Here is a 15,515-nt window from a genome sequence, read left to right on the forward strand (position 1 = left end):
GAGGGACTAGAAATAATTACCAGATTTCAGACAGTTTTCTTCCTCCGTCTGTGAAACCCGCGGGATATCCACAGCTTGACTTGCCATGGCAGGAAAATCTTGAGTTTTTCTTTCTGCTGACTTAATGATTGGCTTGGCCCAAAGAGTCACTGCTGTTAAATAAAACGTTTTTCTGTGGGAAACTTTATATCTCTCTGCCGGGATAATAACTTGCATGCAAAGTAACATAAATGAGAGCAGGAAATCTAGCTAAGAAATTACTTGAACAAACTAGAAAAGAAGTAGCCAGAGCTGAACTTCCAGGGGAGGGATCACTAACAGCCATCAGATGCAGTGAAAAACAAACAAACAAACAAAAAAAAGCATTGTTTTGGAATTACATGTACTGTACGAGTAAGGGACATACTGTACAACTGGCTCTTGGCCATGTCAGGCTGTTTGAGAGCATGAGTCAGCTCCATTTAAAACATCCGAAGTATTTACTTATTTAATGTGTAGCTTGCACTGTTTCAGTGCAGGGTGGAAGGGGAAGGAAGGGGAATTCAGCTTCTTGCCTGCAAGCTCTGCCATTTCTGTACAGAAATCTGTATTTGGCTTTTGCACTCCAACAATGGGAGCAAGGAAAGTGTATTTTCATGATCTAGGAGGAATAGGAAGAACTGTAACAAGGAGAGATTAACAAATGTTTGATATTTGTAGTTAATATTTATGATAAACATGCTGCTTATTTTGCTCTTGGCCTGTTACAACCGTGTTGTAACAATGTTGTATATTAACTTAATGTTGTATACTATTTGGCTTGCATACCAAGCATGAGTGATGTTTCAAAACCTAACTAATAAACTGTTAAAAGAGAATAGGACACCAGTTATTGTGCTCTAACAGTTCTCTAGGCTATCACCGTGGTATTGAACAACTTTCTCTGTGTTCGAGACATCCCTGGGGGACTGGGTGTGGTCTTTTGATCAATTCTTCTCACAGACTAGGCTTTTTTAGCAGTCTAAGGTGCAGTTCACAACAAAATTTCCTTTTACAAATTTGCAGAAATGCAGATAGGTGCTTAAATCCCACTTGTCATCATTCTTAGACAGCAAAACACCTGAGTCTTGCTCAAGATGTCTGTGATGGATTGGGGTATTGGATTTGAGGTTGCCATGTCTTCTGCTTTTGGCCTTCCTGTCAGGGATCAAACTGCTCATATAAATGTTTTACTTACTAGCTGCACTGGTGGTGATTTCACCACTGCTAGAACAAGTAACACCAATGTGTAAATTCATTTAAGACTGATTTGTTTTTGACTTGTAAGAGATGTGCTGTGTCACAGCTAGTACTGAATTTGTGCAGACTGCACCCCAGGCAGAGCTGGATGCTCCCTGCCTCTTTTATGTTCTCCCCGAGACAGACTGGCTTGCAAGCCTTGGCGGGCAGTTGGCCTCTGGGGTCAGCTTTCTTCTGCAAAGGTAGGTTTGTACAGAAAAGTGCTCTGATGAAGATTTAGCTTTTATTCTTTGCCTTTTACAAGCACATTAAATTTGACCACGTAATTTTTCTCTGTATTCGCTTGAGCTTTATCCTCAGCGACAGAAGATGACAGGAATATTTTGTCAGCAAGCTTCTTCATTGCAGACCATCTGGCCCCGGGAACAGTAAGGTCACCACGCTCCGGAATTATAACTAACTTTTGCAGGATTGCACACGTCTGTAACCTCAGAAACTGATCTGCAGTCATTGCACTGCAGACATAGTTAGATTCTCTTTCACAAACTCCTCCTTCAGCTTATACCCTTGGAAAAGGAAATTCAGGGAAAGATTTTGATACGTTTAAGTTTTTAATTTTATTAGACTTTATTTCAAATCCAAATTGAGATTACCATAAGGACATCAGTGCACAGAACAGTAACCAGTTTTCTCTGTAGTAAAGGGTAGTTCTAAAATACACATAATTGGCTGCAGTCAGATACTTCTGGTTTGTACAGGACAAAAATGATTATTTTTGTAAACGGATTAAAATGTTTTCACAGCTACAACACATTAAAAGAAAACCAGGTGCTTTTTCACAAGAATTCATCTATGAAAAAAACCTTACTGTTTTCAGAGTTGCAACATTTCCTGGGTTTGCATCAGTATTATTCTAGGTGAAAATACTAATTCCCAGAATACAGGGACTTACCTTCTTCAGAATTGAAGAATGTCTCACAAGCCAAAAAAATATTTTTGTCTTGTACTAATTCCCTTTCTGCTCATTCAGAAAAAAAAAAATGAACCTTTTGGTTCTGAACAAATCTCTGAGGGGAATTCATGTGTGGACTGTGTGGATTCATAGGGAAATCCTTGAAGGCAAGTGGTCAGCAGAAGTTTAATTCTATTAGGATCTGACTGATAGCAGGTTCAGTATTTGAAGTTATTGGATACATCCAGAATCTAGGCCAGACAGGATCTACCAACACTGAAACAGAAACTAGATGGAAAAAAAGTGCACTTTGTTATCTGCAGGAAGGGTAAGGCCAGTTTTTCTTGTTTTGGCTATATATTTTTTATGAGTCAAGTCTTTGCATATGGCCATCACTTCCAATTTACTACCTGCCATTACTCATCCTTACAGACACTTCACAGCACGTGACAAGAGAATCCCCTGTTACAGGCTGTATGGTCTGTTTGGAGACAAAGTGATGTTCTTAAGTCAATCTCAGATGTTTAGATGTCTCTGTAACCAAGACTTTTTTGTTGTTTTTTTTTTTTTGTGAAGAAAGTGATTAAGAACTGAAATGTTGGCCAAGGAAGCAACCATAAATAGGAAGCATGTAACAGAGCTGTAGCTGAAGCTACTGAGAACAGCCCCCTGTTGTAACATTCCCATTTGTGGCTTTCTCTCGATTTTACTTTGAATCTTTAGCCATTTGACTGAGCACATGAAATGGTAAATCCTTTGCTTAAAACACTTTGTGAGGTGAATACACGTTATTAGACTGTGGCCTCTGTTTTGATCAGCTAATGCACCTCAGCTGTACCACCTGAGGAGCTCCATGGACTTGCTGCTCTTACTTCCAGCAGATCTTGCCAGCATCCCCCACCTGTACAGCCCCGCTGGCGACAAGCTGCAGGGCAGCTGGGAAGGCTCGGTGCTCAGCCTCCTTCACCCTTTCAGACAGGGTCTCCACTGTGTCACCGACCTTAACGGGAACTGCCTCTTGGAAAATGATTGCTCCAGCATCAACCTCCTCCTGTAAAAGCAATAGCCAGAAAGTCTGTATGGTTGAAGGAGGAAAGAGAGGGGCATGGATGTGTAGCAATGAATATGATCCAGACTCCTCAGGGATCTGTTTATCATTATGTTATTACAGACAACGTGAAAATAGGCTAATGTGAGGAATGCAGAGAAGATGCTGACACGCACTAGCCTGTGAGGAACTATCAGAAGCGTAGGTTTCAAAGTAAAAGAGGCAGTGAGTAATGTTTCTGCTACAGAAAACAAAAGCCGCGTTAACTGAGGACATGATAGGCTAAATTGGACAAAATGATGACATTTCAATTCAGAAAAGTGAATTAGCCAGCTTTGGCACAGAGCTAGACTAGAGGACCCAGCAGATCTTTCCTTTGCATGTTAACAAGGCAGATCCCTGCTGTTTAGTTATTGTTTCTCAGGACGTTGCCACACAGAAAGCAACAGTCATGTTTTGGAGAAAGGAATGCATTTTTTCTAACTGGAAAAAACAGTTTTTCATTTTCCAAGGGAAAGCAAATGGGAAAACAGATTTCAGGAGCAGTGGAAAAGCAGAGGATAATCTGAAGAATGCAGTAGAGGAATGAAGAATAGTTACTATCACCCTGAGAATGAAAAAAGGTGGAAAAAAACCTCCCTGAACTGATAAACATGTACATCTTCCCTGTTGAGAGATCTCTGGGCTTTGGTTTTCTTAATTTTTGATTTATATAAATTGTGAAGTTTTTCTCTGTTTGCACGAACGTGGGATTACTTCTTAAAAAATCTAGACTTCTTGTGCCATTTCCAGCGTTGTTTTTTTCTTGAAAGCAACAAATAAGGAAGGTTGTATGATAAAATCTAAGATGATGATGTTGTGTACTAATAAAGATTCTGGGATCAGTCAAGGCATTATATGAACTAGTACCCCACTGCAACTGATGGAATGGCAGCAGTGAAATACTTCATGAAGTTAACTTAGGTAAAGCTTTAACTCCTGTATTCAGTTCCAGTTCCTTCTCCAGGGACAACAAACTAAAGCACTATATTGCCTAATAACGGTATGAATGAACAAAGGAGAAAAGGTAATCAAGCGTGATGCTATAAGGGTTTTCTAAACAAGCTCTGAGATGAAAATCTTAAGACTTGTGAATTATAAAGAGTAGAGGAAGGAAGTACTTACAGCTACAAAGTGTACAGTACAGCCTGTGACTCGGACGCCAGCTTCTAACACCAATTTGTGGGCATTTGCTCCCTTGAAAGAAGGCAGCAGGGATGGGTGGATGTTCAATATTTTTCCTAGAAAAGAGTAAGTGAGGTCATTGCCTTTTAGCATTCAGACTTATCAGTGTGTTCAAAGTATCAATAATCAACAGAGGAACAATACACATCCGTGAAAAAGATTTTTCTAAGCATTAACTGACTTTTGCATACGCTATTTTTGACGTTACTGACAGATAACCAGCTCAAAGCATGTCAGAATGCCTTGCCATTTCAATAAATCAAAGACAGCAATCAGGTACAACTAACTCCATGGGTAAAGCATATTTCTCCAGTGACTATTTAGGATTTCTTTTTTTTTTTTTTTTTAAACAAAACATTGTCCTTTCCCTCTATATCTTGCTCTTCTCTTCTTTCCTCACAAGCACAATCCTCTTTCTTACAAACTCAATACCCTCAAGAAACTTGGCGTGGTTTCAAATGATGTAACAGCCTCCCATGACAAGGCAAAAATTCTTTAGCTCGGGCTTTTCCTCCACACCTGTTTAGGTTTAATGAAAGACAACAGCTGTTCAAAGAGGAGTCCTTCGCTCTGCCCTTTGGACAAGCACCTGTCCACCACTTCTACTTTCCATGCGGAAAGTTGGCCAGGAGATCCCGAAATGGGTAATGTAACCTTTAATGCTCGGCCAGGTGGGGCCGGTTAGAGCCCTGGGAAGCCTGCACCTTACATCTTCCTTAAAAGAGAAAGCTGATGCCTTAGCTCCTACCTAGCTGTACAGCAGGAGACAGTGGCTATCCACGACCTCAGGGTCTCACCGTTCGAGCAAAGCCACAGTTAAACCATCAGAACACTTCCTTTCTTCTGGCACGCTTTCCCTGCCCGCTCCTAACATGCCTGTGACAACTTGTCCTGCCAACGCTGGGCCAGAGGGAAGTCAAAAGGTGCTTAGCAGCGCTGCATCTTCTCTTAGATTCAGTACAAACCCTCGCAAGATAAAAAAGCAAATGACCATCAGCACTATTTATATCGCAGTGTGCTACGCTCACGCTGCCTCTCCATGCCTCCTGCTTAGGAAGGCTGTATGTCATCAGGATTCACTGAACACCACCGAAATGCCAAGCAGTAAGGCTGAGCTGACATGTGCTGGCGGAGGCAGCAGTGTACTGAAATAGACTCATATGATTCTGTAATGTGAAGTGAAGGCCATTTCGGGCAGTGCAATACAAAACCTGCACTCCCACTGCAAGAACTCACGCAGGTTTTGACCTGCAAAACTTAGAGGCAAATTTATTGACCGGTCTGGCTTTGTATCTCAAAAATATGCAGTTTTAAGCATCAGCACCTCTCTGCTTGCTGCTTGAGCAAAAAAGTACTGAGGACTGTGAGCTGCAAATAACTCTCTCCGCTTCTGTCGGAGTTTCCTCCGTTTCTCCTTTCAGAAACTGCTCTAAAGGAAAGCAGCTTTCTGTTTATTTCTTTTTATCTGTCCTTTCTGTTAGAATTCACAGCTAACATTCCAGGGCCATTAAGGAAGAAGAGGAGTTTCACAACTAACTTTATGCTCTGTGTCCTTGTAACTGCTGGAGAAAGGAAAGGCAACAGCTTCCGAGCAGCAACAAAAATTGACTGTTCCTGGACAACTTAGAGTAGCCAGTGCATAGGCACGGCAAGGTCTGAGTTTTACAGAGACTGCTCTTAACTGGCACAGACACATAAGCTGAACTGAGTGTCTGAGCTCATATCTAGGCCCTAACTGATGGATACAGTCTTTGTCAGAGCTCAGGTAGGTGTCTGTTTTCCACCTCAGTTCAGTGCTGGATATTTTAAAAAAATGAATTAACCAGTGCAGACGTCCTGTACTGAAGAGTCTTTACTTTTGCTCTCAGGCTACTTCGAAACGTAATACAAGTCCTGCACTGTGCAGGGCGATCATCAGCGCTGGAAGTGCCCTGTCGCTATACATCTCATGTAGTGAGGGATTTCTCTCTCCTAACTACAGCTGTCTACAACGCAGACATTTACTGCTAGGTCTTCTGGACCCGGTAATGAAGAGAAACAAAAACAACTCATCTGACTTATGTTAGTTGACAGCTTTAGCACAAAATGAATTGCCTCCTAGGAACGCCTCTTTTGCTCTACTGATCTTAAAGAGAGGTTTGACAAGTAGTTCAGGTGTAAAAGGTCTGTGTCATGGACACACCCAGAGTAACACAAAAGTCACCATGTGAACAATAAAAGTTGCCTGAAGAGCTGTAATGTATAGGCTGGCCAGCCCCTGTGCGGTGTGAGCAAGAACTAGTTCAAGTAACTGTGACTGAACCCAAAGTAGAGCAAAGAGTGAGAGAGGCAGCTGCCCCTGCGTGATTCAGGACTCCCTGAAAGGAACAAAGAGATAAGAAAAGGAATATACAGCTCGGGGAGGGAGAGTGACCACTGAGGTAGGCAGAGGTGTTACCAGCCATTAACGAAGAACTGGCAAAATTGTAAAAGATGACCAGAATGGAGACACTAGGAACACCTCAGACAAACAAGAGCTGCCCCCAGACTCACACAGCTCCTGGGATATCTCACCAATTTGATAAGACCTCATTACCAGGAACTGCACATCACTGCCTAGCTCTGCAGTTTAACCTGCAGCCAAAGATACTCATCTGTTAGAGGAAGGCTGAACACTCGCCACCCCTTACTGCTTAGGCAACAACTTGGCCAACACCTCATGTTTGCAGAGGTCTGAAGTTTTACAGCCTTACTTTACAAAGATTTTCTAATAAATCAAAGCCCACAAGGAGCTGCATTTGCACTTGGCTTCCTCAAGCCTCTGTGGAAACGAATAAGGGACTTTCTTTCAACCCTTTCCTTAGCAGATTGGAAAAGTCTAGTTTCCTGCAAACACAGAATTGATACCGTCCCTTTTCTATATTTTCCATTTTCTTTTTTTTTTTCCTGAGGATAATATATAAAATTATTATTTTTCAAATGCATATAGAAATACGCTGTGCTTACCTTCCCATTTCTTGACAAAAGGACCTGACAGTATTCGCATAAACCCAGCAAGGCAGATCAGTTCAACTGAGAATTCTTCGAGGACTTTGTCAACTGCACTGTCAAATGCAGTGCGACTTTCATACAATTTATGGTCAATAACCTGTGACAATCCAAAAGAGGAACAAACATGGGCCCGGGGTTGATTTAACCTAAGAGCCCTAAGAACAGAATGAAATGGTGCTCTGGAGTAATAAGCAAAAAACAAGTAGATCTCCACACGTGGCTACAGTTGGGTGCACATACACAGCAAGAAGAGCACTTCAAAATGCATACAGCTAACAGACAAATAACCAGTTTTTATTCCTATTAGCACGGAGCAGAAAAACAGTTTTATTTTACTAGGCCCACAGTTGTAGGCCCCAGCATTTGGACACAGTTGAACAAACTACAAATGTAGGCCATTAAGAAAATGTAAAGTCTTAGAATGATTTCAACTTAAAACGTGATTAATTTTAAGCACTTAGTTTTGAGTGTTACTTAACTTAAAACATTCATTGTCTTTTAAATAAAACTCCCTGTTAATCCCTACAAGATTTACCATGTCGGTACATTTAAATATCACAAAGCAGTTTTGAAAAAACAGAACTGGGTAGCTGAAAACGTGGCAGGGGGCACTAGGAATAGAGCCTAGATCAACACTGGGCCAAACTGCTACAAACTACGAGGTAAGAACTGGTAAAGCGTGTACAACTCAGTTCTGCCACTCACTTTCCATCTTAACCGCTTGAGACCATTGGCCCTCCAAGGTATTTTTCCCCTCATTATGTGTGTGTCCTTCACCTGCATATCACGGACATACTTTACTTGTGATCTGTTTATACTCCCAAACAGGAGACAGCAGTGCAAACAACCATATCCTGCTACTATTCGAGTTAACAGTAAAGCGTGCCTTGGGGCCAAATCTTCCATATCACCTGTAGTTATCACTGCAAAGTGACTGTAAAATGCTAAGTCAGAACAGTATCATTTAACATCCTTAATGCACATGGTTACAGAAAGGGCAAAGCCACGCAGCAATGGATCCAGTAACTTTAAGGGAAACACAGTGTGCTTTGAATGAACCCTGAAGAGCCTGGAGCAATGCCCAGGGAGTCAGTGGAAGGTCTCATTGAGTTTGACCTCTTAATTTCATTCAAATGAGCTACCATGCCTGTTTAGCATCTAATTCTAAATATAAGTTCAGATAAAATACCTTGTTACCTTAGTGCAAATGCACTACACTTAAATAAATGGCAAAGTTTCAACTGTAGAAGATTTGCACTGGTTTAATATAATGACCATTCCCAACACCATCAGGATTACTTGTAAATAGGAAACAAAAAAAGGAAGTAATTTGCTTCCCATGTTAGGTCATTTGCCCAAGGGCACAAAATTTATGACAGAACAAAAAATAAAGCACTAAGACTTTTCTTGAAATCATCTCTTAACCCACTAAAAGTCATTACTTCACAGTACCTTTCTACTGTAGTCAGAGCTAATGAAGGTTAATTTTAAAAAGATGAGAAACACTTACCTTTGTAGGAATACCAGCTCTTTCAGCTTTCCTTAACCCTTCCACACCAGCTTTGTTAGAAACAACAAGAACTATTTGTGCGAAACTGGTGGGTTTCTTTGTGCTATTTATCAGGGCTTCCAGGTTTGTGCCTGAGTGAAAAAATAATTCATGAATATCAAACTGTTCCTGGGGAATAAATACAGTTAACAGCTAGAAGAAGTTTTAAATAAGCAGCAGTGTGGGTGAGACCCAATCCAAAAGACACTGATGTTAACAATAATCCTTTATTCGTTGACCTTACTGGGAAATGAATTTGACACCTGGAGTCTACAGGGCTTTTACTAGCAATTAAGTATGTAAACTGTAGTTTCTGGAATTGGAATGATGGTTTATTTCTTAACAAGTGAGAATGCTGGAAACCCTGGAGATGACTATGGGGCAAGAGGACACTGATGTGATTGTAAAATAAAGCTGCTGCCCCAACAGTGCAAAACACACTGGTTGTTTGAACCTAAAGACATGCAGAAATTGGTAGATAAAATGAATACATGCAATTTATAGCCAGTTTGCAGCAGAGGGTAAAGATCATTCTATTTCTGATTGAAAAGACTCCTAGGGCAAAATCTATTCTGCCTGGTACTGAGCACCAAAAGCCTGTCAGAAGCCTAGCAAAGTTGCTGTGGAGACCTGCAAGGACTTTGAGAGATTTTGATTCTGAGTTGAAGGTCCTTTTTCAATAGTCTGTTTTAACCTGCAGTAAAGAATACAAACTCTCACCTGTTCCAGAGATAAGGACAGCAACCTTCACTTTGTTTGTTTGGATTTTGCCTTGGATATGGCTGTGCACAGACAGTGACCTATTTGCTCGCAAGGCTTCAAGCAGACTGTGGACTTTAACATGGGCAGAGCCTGAACACATAGGAAAAAAAAAAAAAGATAAATAAAGGAAGAAGCAGAGAGGAGAAAAGTACTAGTGAAAAGAGACTAGCGGTACTGCTTTACTTCTCAATATTTATTTATAGTGCTGGTGACATCTGACATTGCTAAGCACATGTTCTGTAGACCAAGACAGAAGTCATGAGGACTGTCATTTTAATATCCCATCCACAAAAGCCACAGAGGTCCCAATTAATAGTTTTTCAGCTAAATTCCATGGAGACTCACCAGCTAAGTAATTTAGTTCTTCATGTTTTTTCAAGGAAAATAAAAATCTAGTAACCTTTTTGTAGGGGGACAACCCTCCCAATCAGCCAGGCTGCCTCGTGTTTCTGGATGTCCTTGAGGACCTGCTGAGCCATCTCCTTCTGAACGATCAAGACGGCACCGATCCCACAATTAAATGTCCGAGTCATTTCCTCCTCAGAGAGGTTCCCTTCTTTATGGAGCCAACAAAATATTTCAGGAATCTTCCAGCTAAGAGCATCTAAAGAGATTTGAAAATACAAATGAAGAGAGGAAGCCACTACATATGCACAAAAAGCTAAAATTATTTAGAGTACTGAAAGGCAAAATCTGGATGTAAAGCACAGACTAAGTCCCACAACGGCATTAGCTTGAATGAAATCAGCTTCCATGCAGGGAAACGGGATGTTTTTTCCTTCCTTACTGAACAAGGCTTGGGAATAGAAAAAAGTGTCACTCAGGGAGGAAATTAATCACATCACTCCACTGCAAACCATTAACGAGTAATTAAAAATAGGCTCTAAAGCAGTCTTTGGAAAATCCTCTTCTTGAGGGTGACAACCCTGCTTCTAAAAAAACTATTGTACGAGAACAATAGCTATAAAAACTGGTGCAAGCCTCACACTTCCCCCAGATCCAACACGGTGAAGGTGATTTACAGCATCACAAAAAATGCTTCTGAATTAGCCATTGTAATGGAACTTCAGAAACAGTAGGTTTCTTTCTTCGTTATATTTAGCGACAAGTGGAAGGATGATTTACGTACAGTTCTGGAGTACAGAATTCAACAGTAGTTCCCTTATCTTACTCTACAACCCAACTGAACACTGCATAACCTATAATAAGTCATTTACCTTTTCATACTTCCCTTCCCTGTATGAAGTGAAATACTATTTCTAGCATACCTGAAATGAGGATTAACTGAAGCTTGCTGAATAGCAGGAGATCCACCTGAGCCAGTAACCATACCTGAACGCCAATCCAAAGCTTTATGAATGTCATTTAATTATCAGTAATTTTGCAGATTATTGAAAATGGTGACAATTCACTTTGGGTTGCTTTTAAACTTGTTTTAGTTGTTAAAGTATGGATAGAGCTCTTAAGAAAGTCAATCCAGGGAAGGGAATTCAGTAGACAGAAGTCCTAAGACTACAACGTGTTTTGACTGGCTTTAGCAACAAAGAGAAAGCAAACTGATTTCTAGACAGTGCAAGTCAGTTGATACAGTCCCATGTACACAGGCTTCCACATTGATCCATATTAACATGCAGATATTTCTACAGCTTTTCTTTTTATCTCACCTAAAACAACACCACAGGACTCTGGGAGAACTCTGGGGATGTTTTCCAGCAAGCCTCCTCCAGTGATGTGGGCATAGGCTTTCACGTGGCCTGAGTGAAGGACAGGCAGCAAAGTCTTGCTGTAGATCTTAGTTGGGGTTAACAAGAGATCTCCTGTAGATGAAAGAAGATGAAATAAGACCAGTTACAGAGCAGAAATAAATGTTAATCAATACGAAATTGTGGGAATCTCCAAGTAGTAATTTGCTGGATACTAGTGAGCATTATATTACAGAGAAAAACACGTCTACTACTTTTAGCATACAATTAGTTATTTATCTCCCACCCTTAATTTCTTTCCTGCATATGTAATTCACCAGGGGAAAAAAAAAAAAAGATGAGAAAATGTTTGAGAATGGAGTAATTTTTTCAGTGCTTTAGAAAAGTTATAAGTAAAGGCACAGACAAAAACAATAGTGCGCATTTGCCCGTTGAGAAGTTCAAGCGAAGAAACTGTATTACAACGGTACCTAATGTCTGATCACCAGAGACGCCAACTGGAGAAGAGAAGTCTAATGATGACTTTTCAACAATCTTCCTTACGAGGCTGTACCCATTGCTGTGAACCCCAGAAGAAGCTACTCCAATAACCATGTCTCCATCAGCAATTCTCTCCAACTGGGGCAGCATCTGCCCTCGCTCTACTGCACCGACGGCAAAGCCTGCTAGGTCATACTCTCCAGGTGGATACATGCCTGGCATTTCAGCAGTTTCTCCTCCTGTGAGAATGATAAAAACCGTGAAGGGGCTGTTGGAAAACACTGGGACCAGCACACATGCAGTTTTTAAAGTTTTAAACTCATAAGGCATTAACGGATGGAGTTTTTTTTAGTTAGGCAAACAAACATTAGAAGTAATTAAAAACACATTTGTCACAGGCCTTCCAATTGAGCAAGCAATAGCAAATTGGGAAAGAGCATTTCCTCCCTCACTGTGACGAGTATCACATTGCTGTGCATTCACATTTTAAAATCAAAGCACATGGTTAGTGCTTCATATCTCCAAATTTCTGCCAGGTTTAACATTCTCCCATAAAAACTTATAAGAAACTCATTAAAGAACCTCAAAGGCATTATATAGCTATTAGTTTCACGTGCCTCCATAAAGATTGTGTATATATTACTCTTCTGTCCCACAACCTGGGCATTATTATCAACACAGCTCTAAAGATGTAAGGATTATAGACTGTTTTGGGAGAACACCTCTAAAAGCGAGCCTTTCCTAGCTATCCATGTCGCTGAAAAAATTGTCTAGGTCATTCTACTATATCCCAATTATTAGAACATCATTGTGTTTTGTCCTGAAAACCATATTTTGTCTGGCTGACCTCATTCAGAATGCAGTTTGAAAAGGTAATTTTCCAAGCTTGCATAAAAATGCGTAACAATGCTCAGACAGCACTCTCTCTCTGCATGCACCAGCACTGGCTCCCTTAGTGCCCTTCAGGTATAAGTTGATGGTCTTCACTGTTCTGCCTGTCATGTCTCATTCAGTCTAACAAGATGAAATTACTACGTTTAATATGTGAAATGAGCATTTACTGCTCACTCTGAAGTTTTTTGAACAGCCATCTTCACACTATTACCTCATACTCCCAAGCACCTGGGGATAAGGTAAGGGGAAATGACCTCAAGTTGCACCAGGGGAGGTTTAGGTTGGATATTAGGAGAAATTTCTTTACTGAAAGGGTTGTGTGGCTGCCCAGGGAAGTAGTTGAGTCACCATCCCTGGAGATCTTCAAGGAACATGTAGAGGTAGAACTTGGTAGCATGGTTTAGTGGTGGACTTGTCAGTGCTAGTTTAAAGGTTGGACTAGCTGATCTCAGAGGTCTTTTCCAACCTGAATGATTCTGTGATTCTATACTGGGAAGGAACTCTCCCCAGCTATCCTCAACGCCATGTCATAATTCTTCTTCAAACCTTTCCACTGGTCATGATGTCTACAAGAAGATGACTTTGACAATGATTAAGTTGCCATTATACCATGACATCCACCTAACATGTTGACAAGTACTGTCTTGTTTTTTCTATACTTCTGCTCAGTCCTTGACTGCTGCTCAATGCTAGATTCTCTGAAACCTTTTCCAGGTTTCTACACTACACTGCTATGACCAACTTTAAAATCAAAGTACATGCTGAGAAGTGTCATTTGCTTAGATATATTTGTTTAAAAACATATTTAATAACATTTGTGCAAAACCAAGCTTTTAGATATGTCCTTCAGTACTGCACTATTTAGTGGTGTGATGAGCTTAAGGTGTTTGAGCTGAATATTCAGCTACTGCAGAAATACAAGGTAAGAATTCAGGAACATGTTATAAACAAGACTTTTATGAGGTGATACTGTACAGAGAGATCGACATGCTACGTGCATGCACACTAAAACGAATGTGTTAAGCTGGAGCCCAAACTGAAATTTATTTTAATGATCCAGGCTACAGAAAAGCGTTTCTGCTTTGGATTCAATTACTGCATCCTCTCTGTCCCTTTTGAGAGTGCCATAAATTTTGGGAAGCAAGTAATGGCTGTTTTCTTTATGAATTCCAACTTATTTTTATATTGGCACAAAAGGGATATTCACCAACCCATTTACAATTTTGAGGTATTATTTTATGGTATTATTTTACAAGTGAACAGCACCCTTTGTAGTTTTAAAGTCTTCCAATTGGAAATAAAATCTTCAAATTTCAGTACGTAATTTCATTGTAAGATTTCACCTAACATGTACTTATGCTGAAGTATGAATGGTTTGATTATATTTGATAAACTGAGAGAATACTAAGACAAACATAAAACTGGCAAACAGTTCATGCAGAAAAGAATATAAAACAGAACATAAATAGCCCCTTGTTCAAAGCATGTAAACTCCTTTAAAATAAAATACTCTCATTTAGAACACACTTTTGTTGCCAACTTTTTTAAAGGAGTCGAAAAAAAGGGAAGTTGTACTATTACCAATTATCAAGTGGTACATAAAGTAAGATAACTTTATCTGTCACTTTTATTCTCAAATCAAAAGCCTTTTTTGAAAAATCATGATAATTCTCCAAGTAGTTTTTTATAAAAAGAGAAAACTATACAAGGAAACGTAACTTTCTGGGTTTCATTGCATTAAAATTTAACCGTGTGTTGTATTCCTTTTATAAACTAAAGGTTATAAAACAATGTCTTTTTCACTGACCTACAAATATTTTTAGAGTTGAACAGTTTTAAAGTTGTATTTTTTAAGAACTGAAATCTTGTATTATTTTTATGGATTACTGTATAACAGAATATATATATGTAATTTGTTAGTAAAATGTACTATGTGCTTTTATTGTAGGGCTGAAAAGGGAAATGCTTAAATTTGAGTCTTAACAGCCTCAAATATAAATCTTCAGTAAGTCCTCAATGGACAAGTAGTTTTGTTAGTACTATAACTAATGAAACTTTTGTTTTGTTTTGTTTTTCTGTCTTGTGGTTAACTTCTGCGTCCTGAGAACTAAGCTCCAGCTGAAGCTTTTCCTACATTGATACGAGTATTTTTCTGGCTTTTGAGTTTTATGAGGCTTGTGGGCGTAAAATGCCTGTGAGATCTCTACCCTTCCTGACAGATTTGGTTAAAATCAGCCAAGAGGTTCAAAGGATAATGTGTACACACACACAGGGACATGTGCATGCACAGCAACACACACAAATCTTGTTTCAAGGAAAACTTCGTGATTTCCTTTAGGATAAAGGATAAAAACCCCACAAACCTAGTGGCACGTTTTCAAAATCTACTTGAAAAATACAGAGTATTAAAAGACATGAATTGTTAGATTTTTTAGGTAGTAGTTATAGTTGCAAAGTTAAATGAAAAGATACAAATAAAAAAATTTATATGCAACTTCCTGAGCTAATGGCAACATTTGTAAAGTACTGTCTCCTTCCAGTAGGCAGAGATCATGTTCTCTGAAAGCAGGGACATGTGAACCTTTTTTTTCCACACCTCTGAGATTCTTTAATAGAGTTAGAAAACAACCACATTAAAGCAATTATAGAGAGATT

At 39.7% G+C, this 15,515-nt stretch overlaps 1 protein-coding gene across 6 annotated transcripts in view; it reads right to left on the minus strand.

Moving 5' to 3' along the window:
* Positions 1-1,480: 1,480 nt before the first annotated feature.
* The window catches only part of LOC118247664 (trifunctional purine biosynthetic protein adenosine-3), a 39,167-nt gene continuing 25,132 nt past the window's right edge, over positions 1,481-15,515 (minus strand). For 5 of the 6 annotated variants that reach the window (XM_035545828.2, XM_035545831.2, XM_050715587.1 and 2 more), the window contains exons 15-22: positions 11,957-12,205; positions 11,448-11,600; positions 10,184-10,387; positions 9,742-9,873; positions 8,983-9,113; positions 7,428-7,569; positions 4,383-4,498; positions 1,492-3,221 (exon numbers count right to left, since the gene is read on the minus strand). In XM_035545828.2, the coding sequence (XP_035401721.1) occupies positions 3,039-3,221; positions 4,383-4,498; positions 7,428-7,569; positions 8,983-9,113; positions 9,742-9,873; positions 10,184-10,387; positions 11,448-11,600; positions 11,957-12,205 (1,310 nt within the window). In that variant the 3' untranslated portion in view covers positions 1,492-3,038. Of the gene's footprint in view, positions 3,222-4,382; positions 4,499-7,427; positions 7,570-8,982; positions 9,114-9,741; positions 9,874-10,183; positions 10,388-11,447; positions 11,601-11,956; positions 12,206-15,515 lie in introns of all 6 variants that reach the window. The other variant, XM_035545827.2, reaches the window with a different exon arrangement.

This window comes from Cygnus atratus, chromosome 1 (assembly GCF_013377495.2).
Source record: "Cygnus atratus isolate AKBS03 ecotype Queensland, Australia chromosome 1, CAtr_DNAZoo_HiC_assembly, whole genome shotgun sequence".
Classification (NCBI taxonomy): Eukaryota; Metazoa; Chordata; class Aves; order Anseriformes; family Anatidae; genus Cygnus; species Cygnus atratus.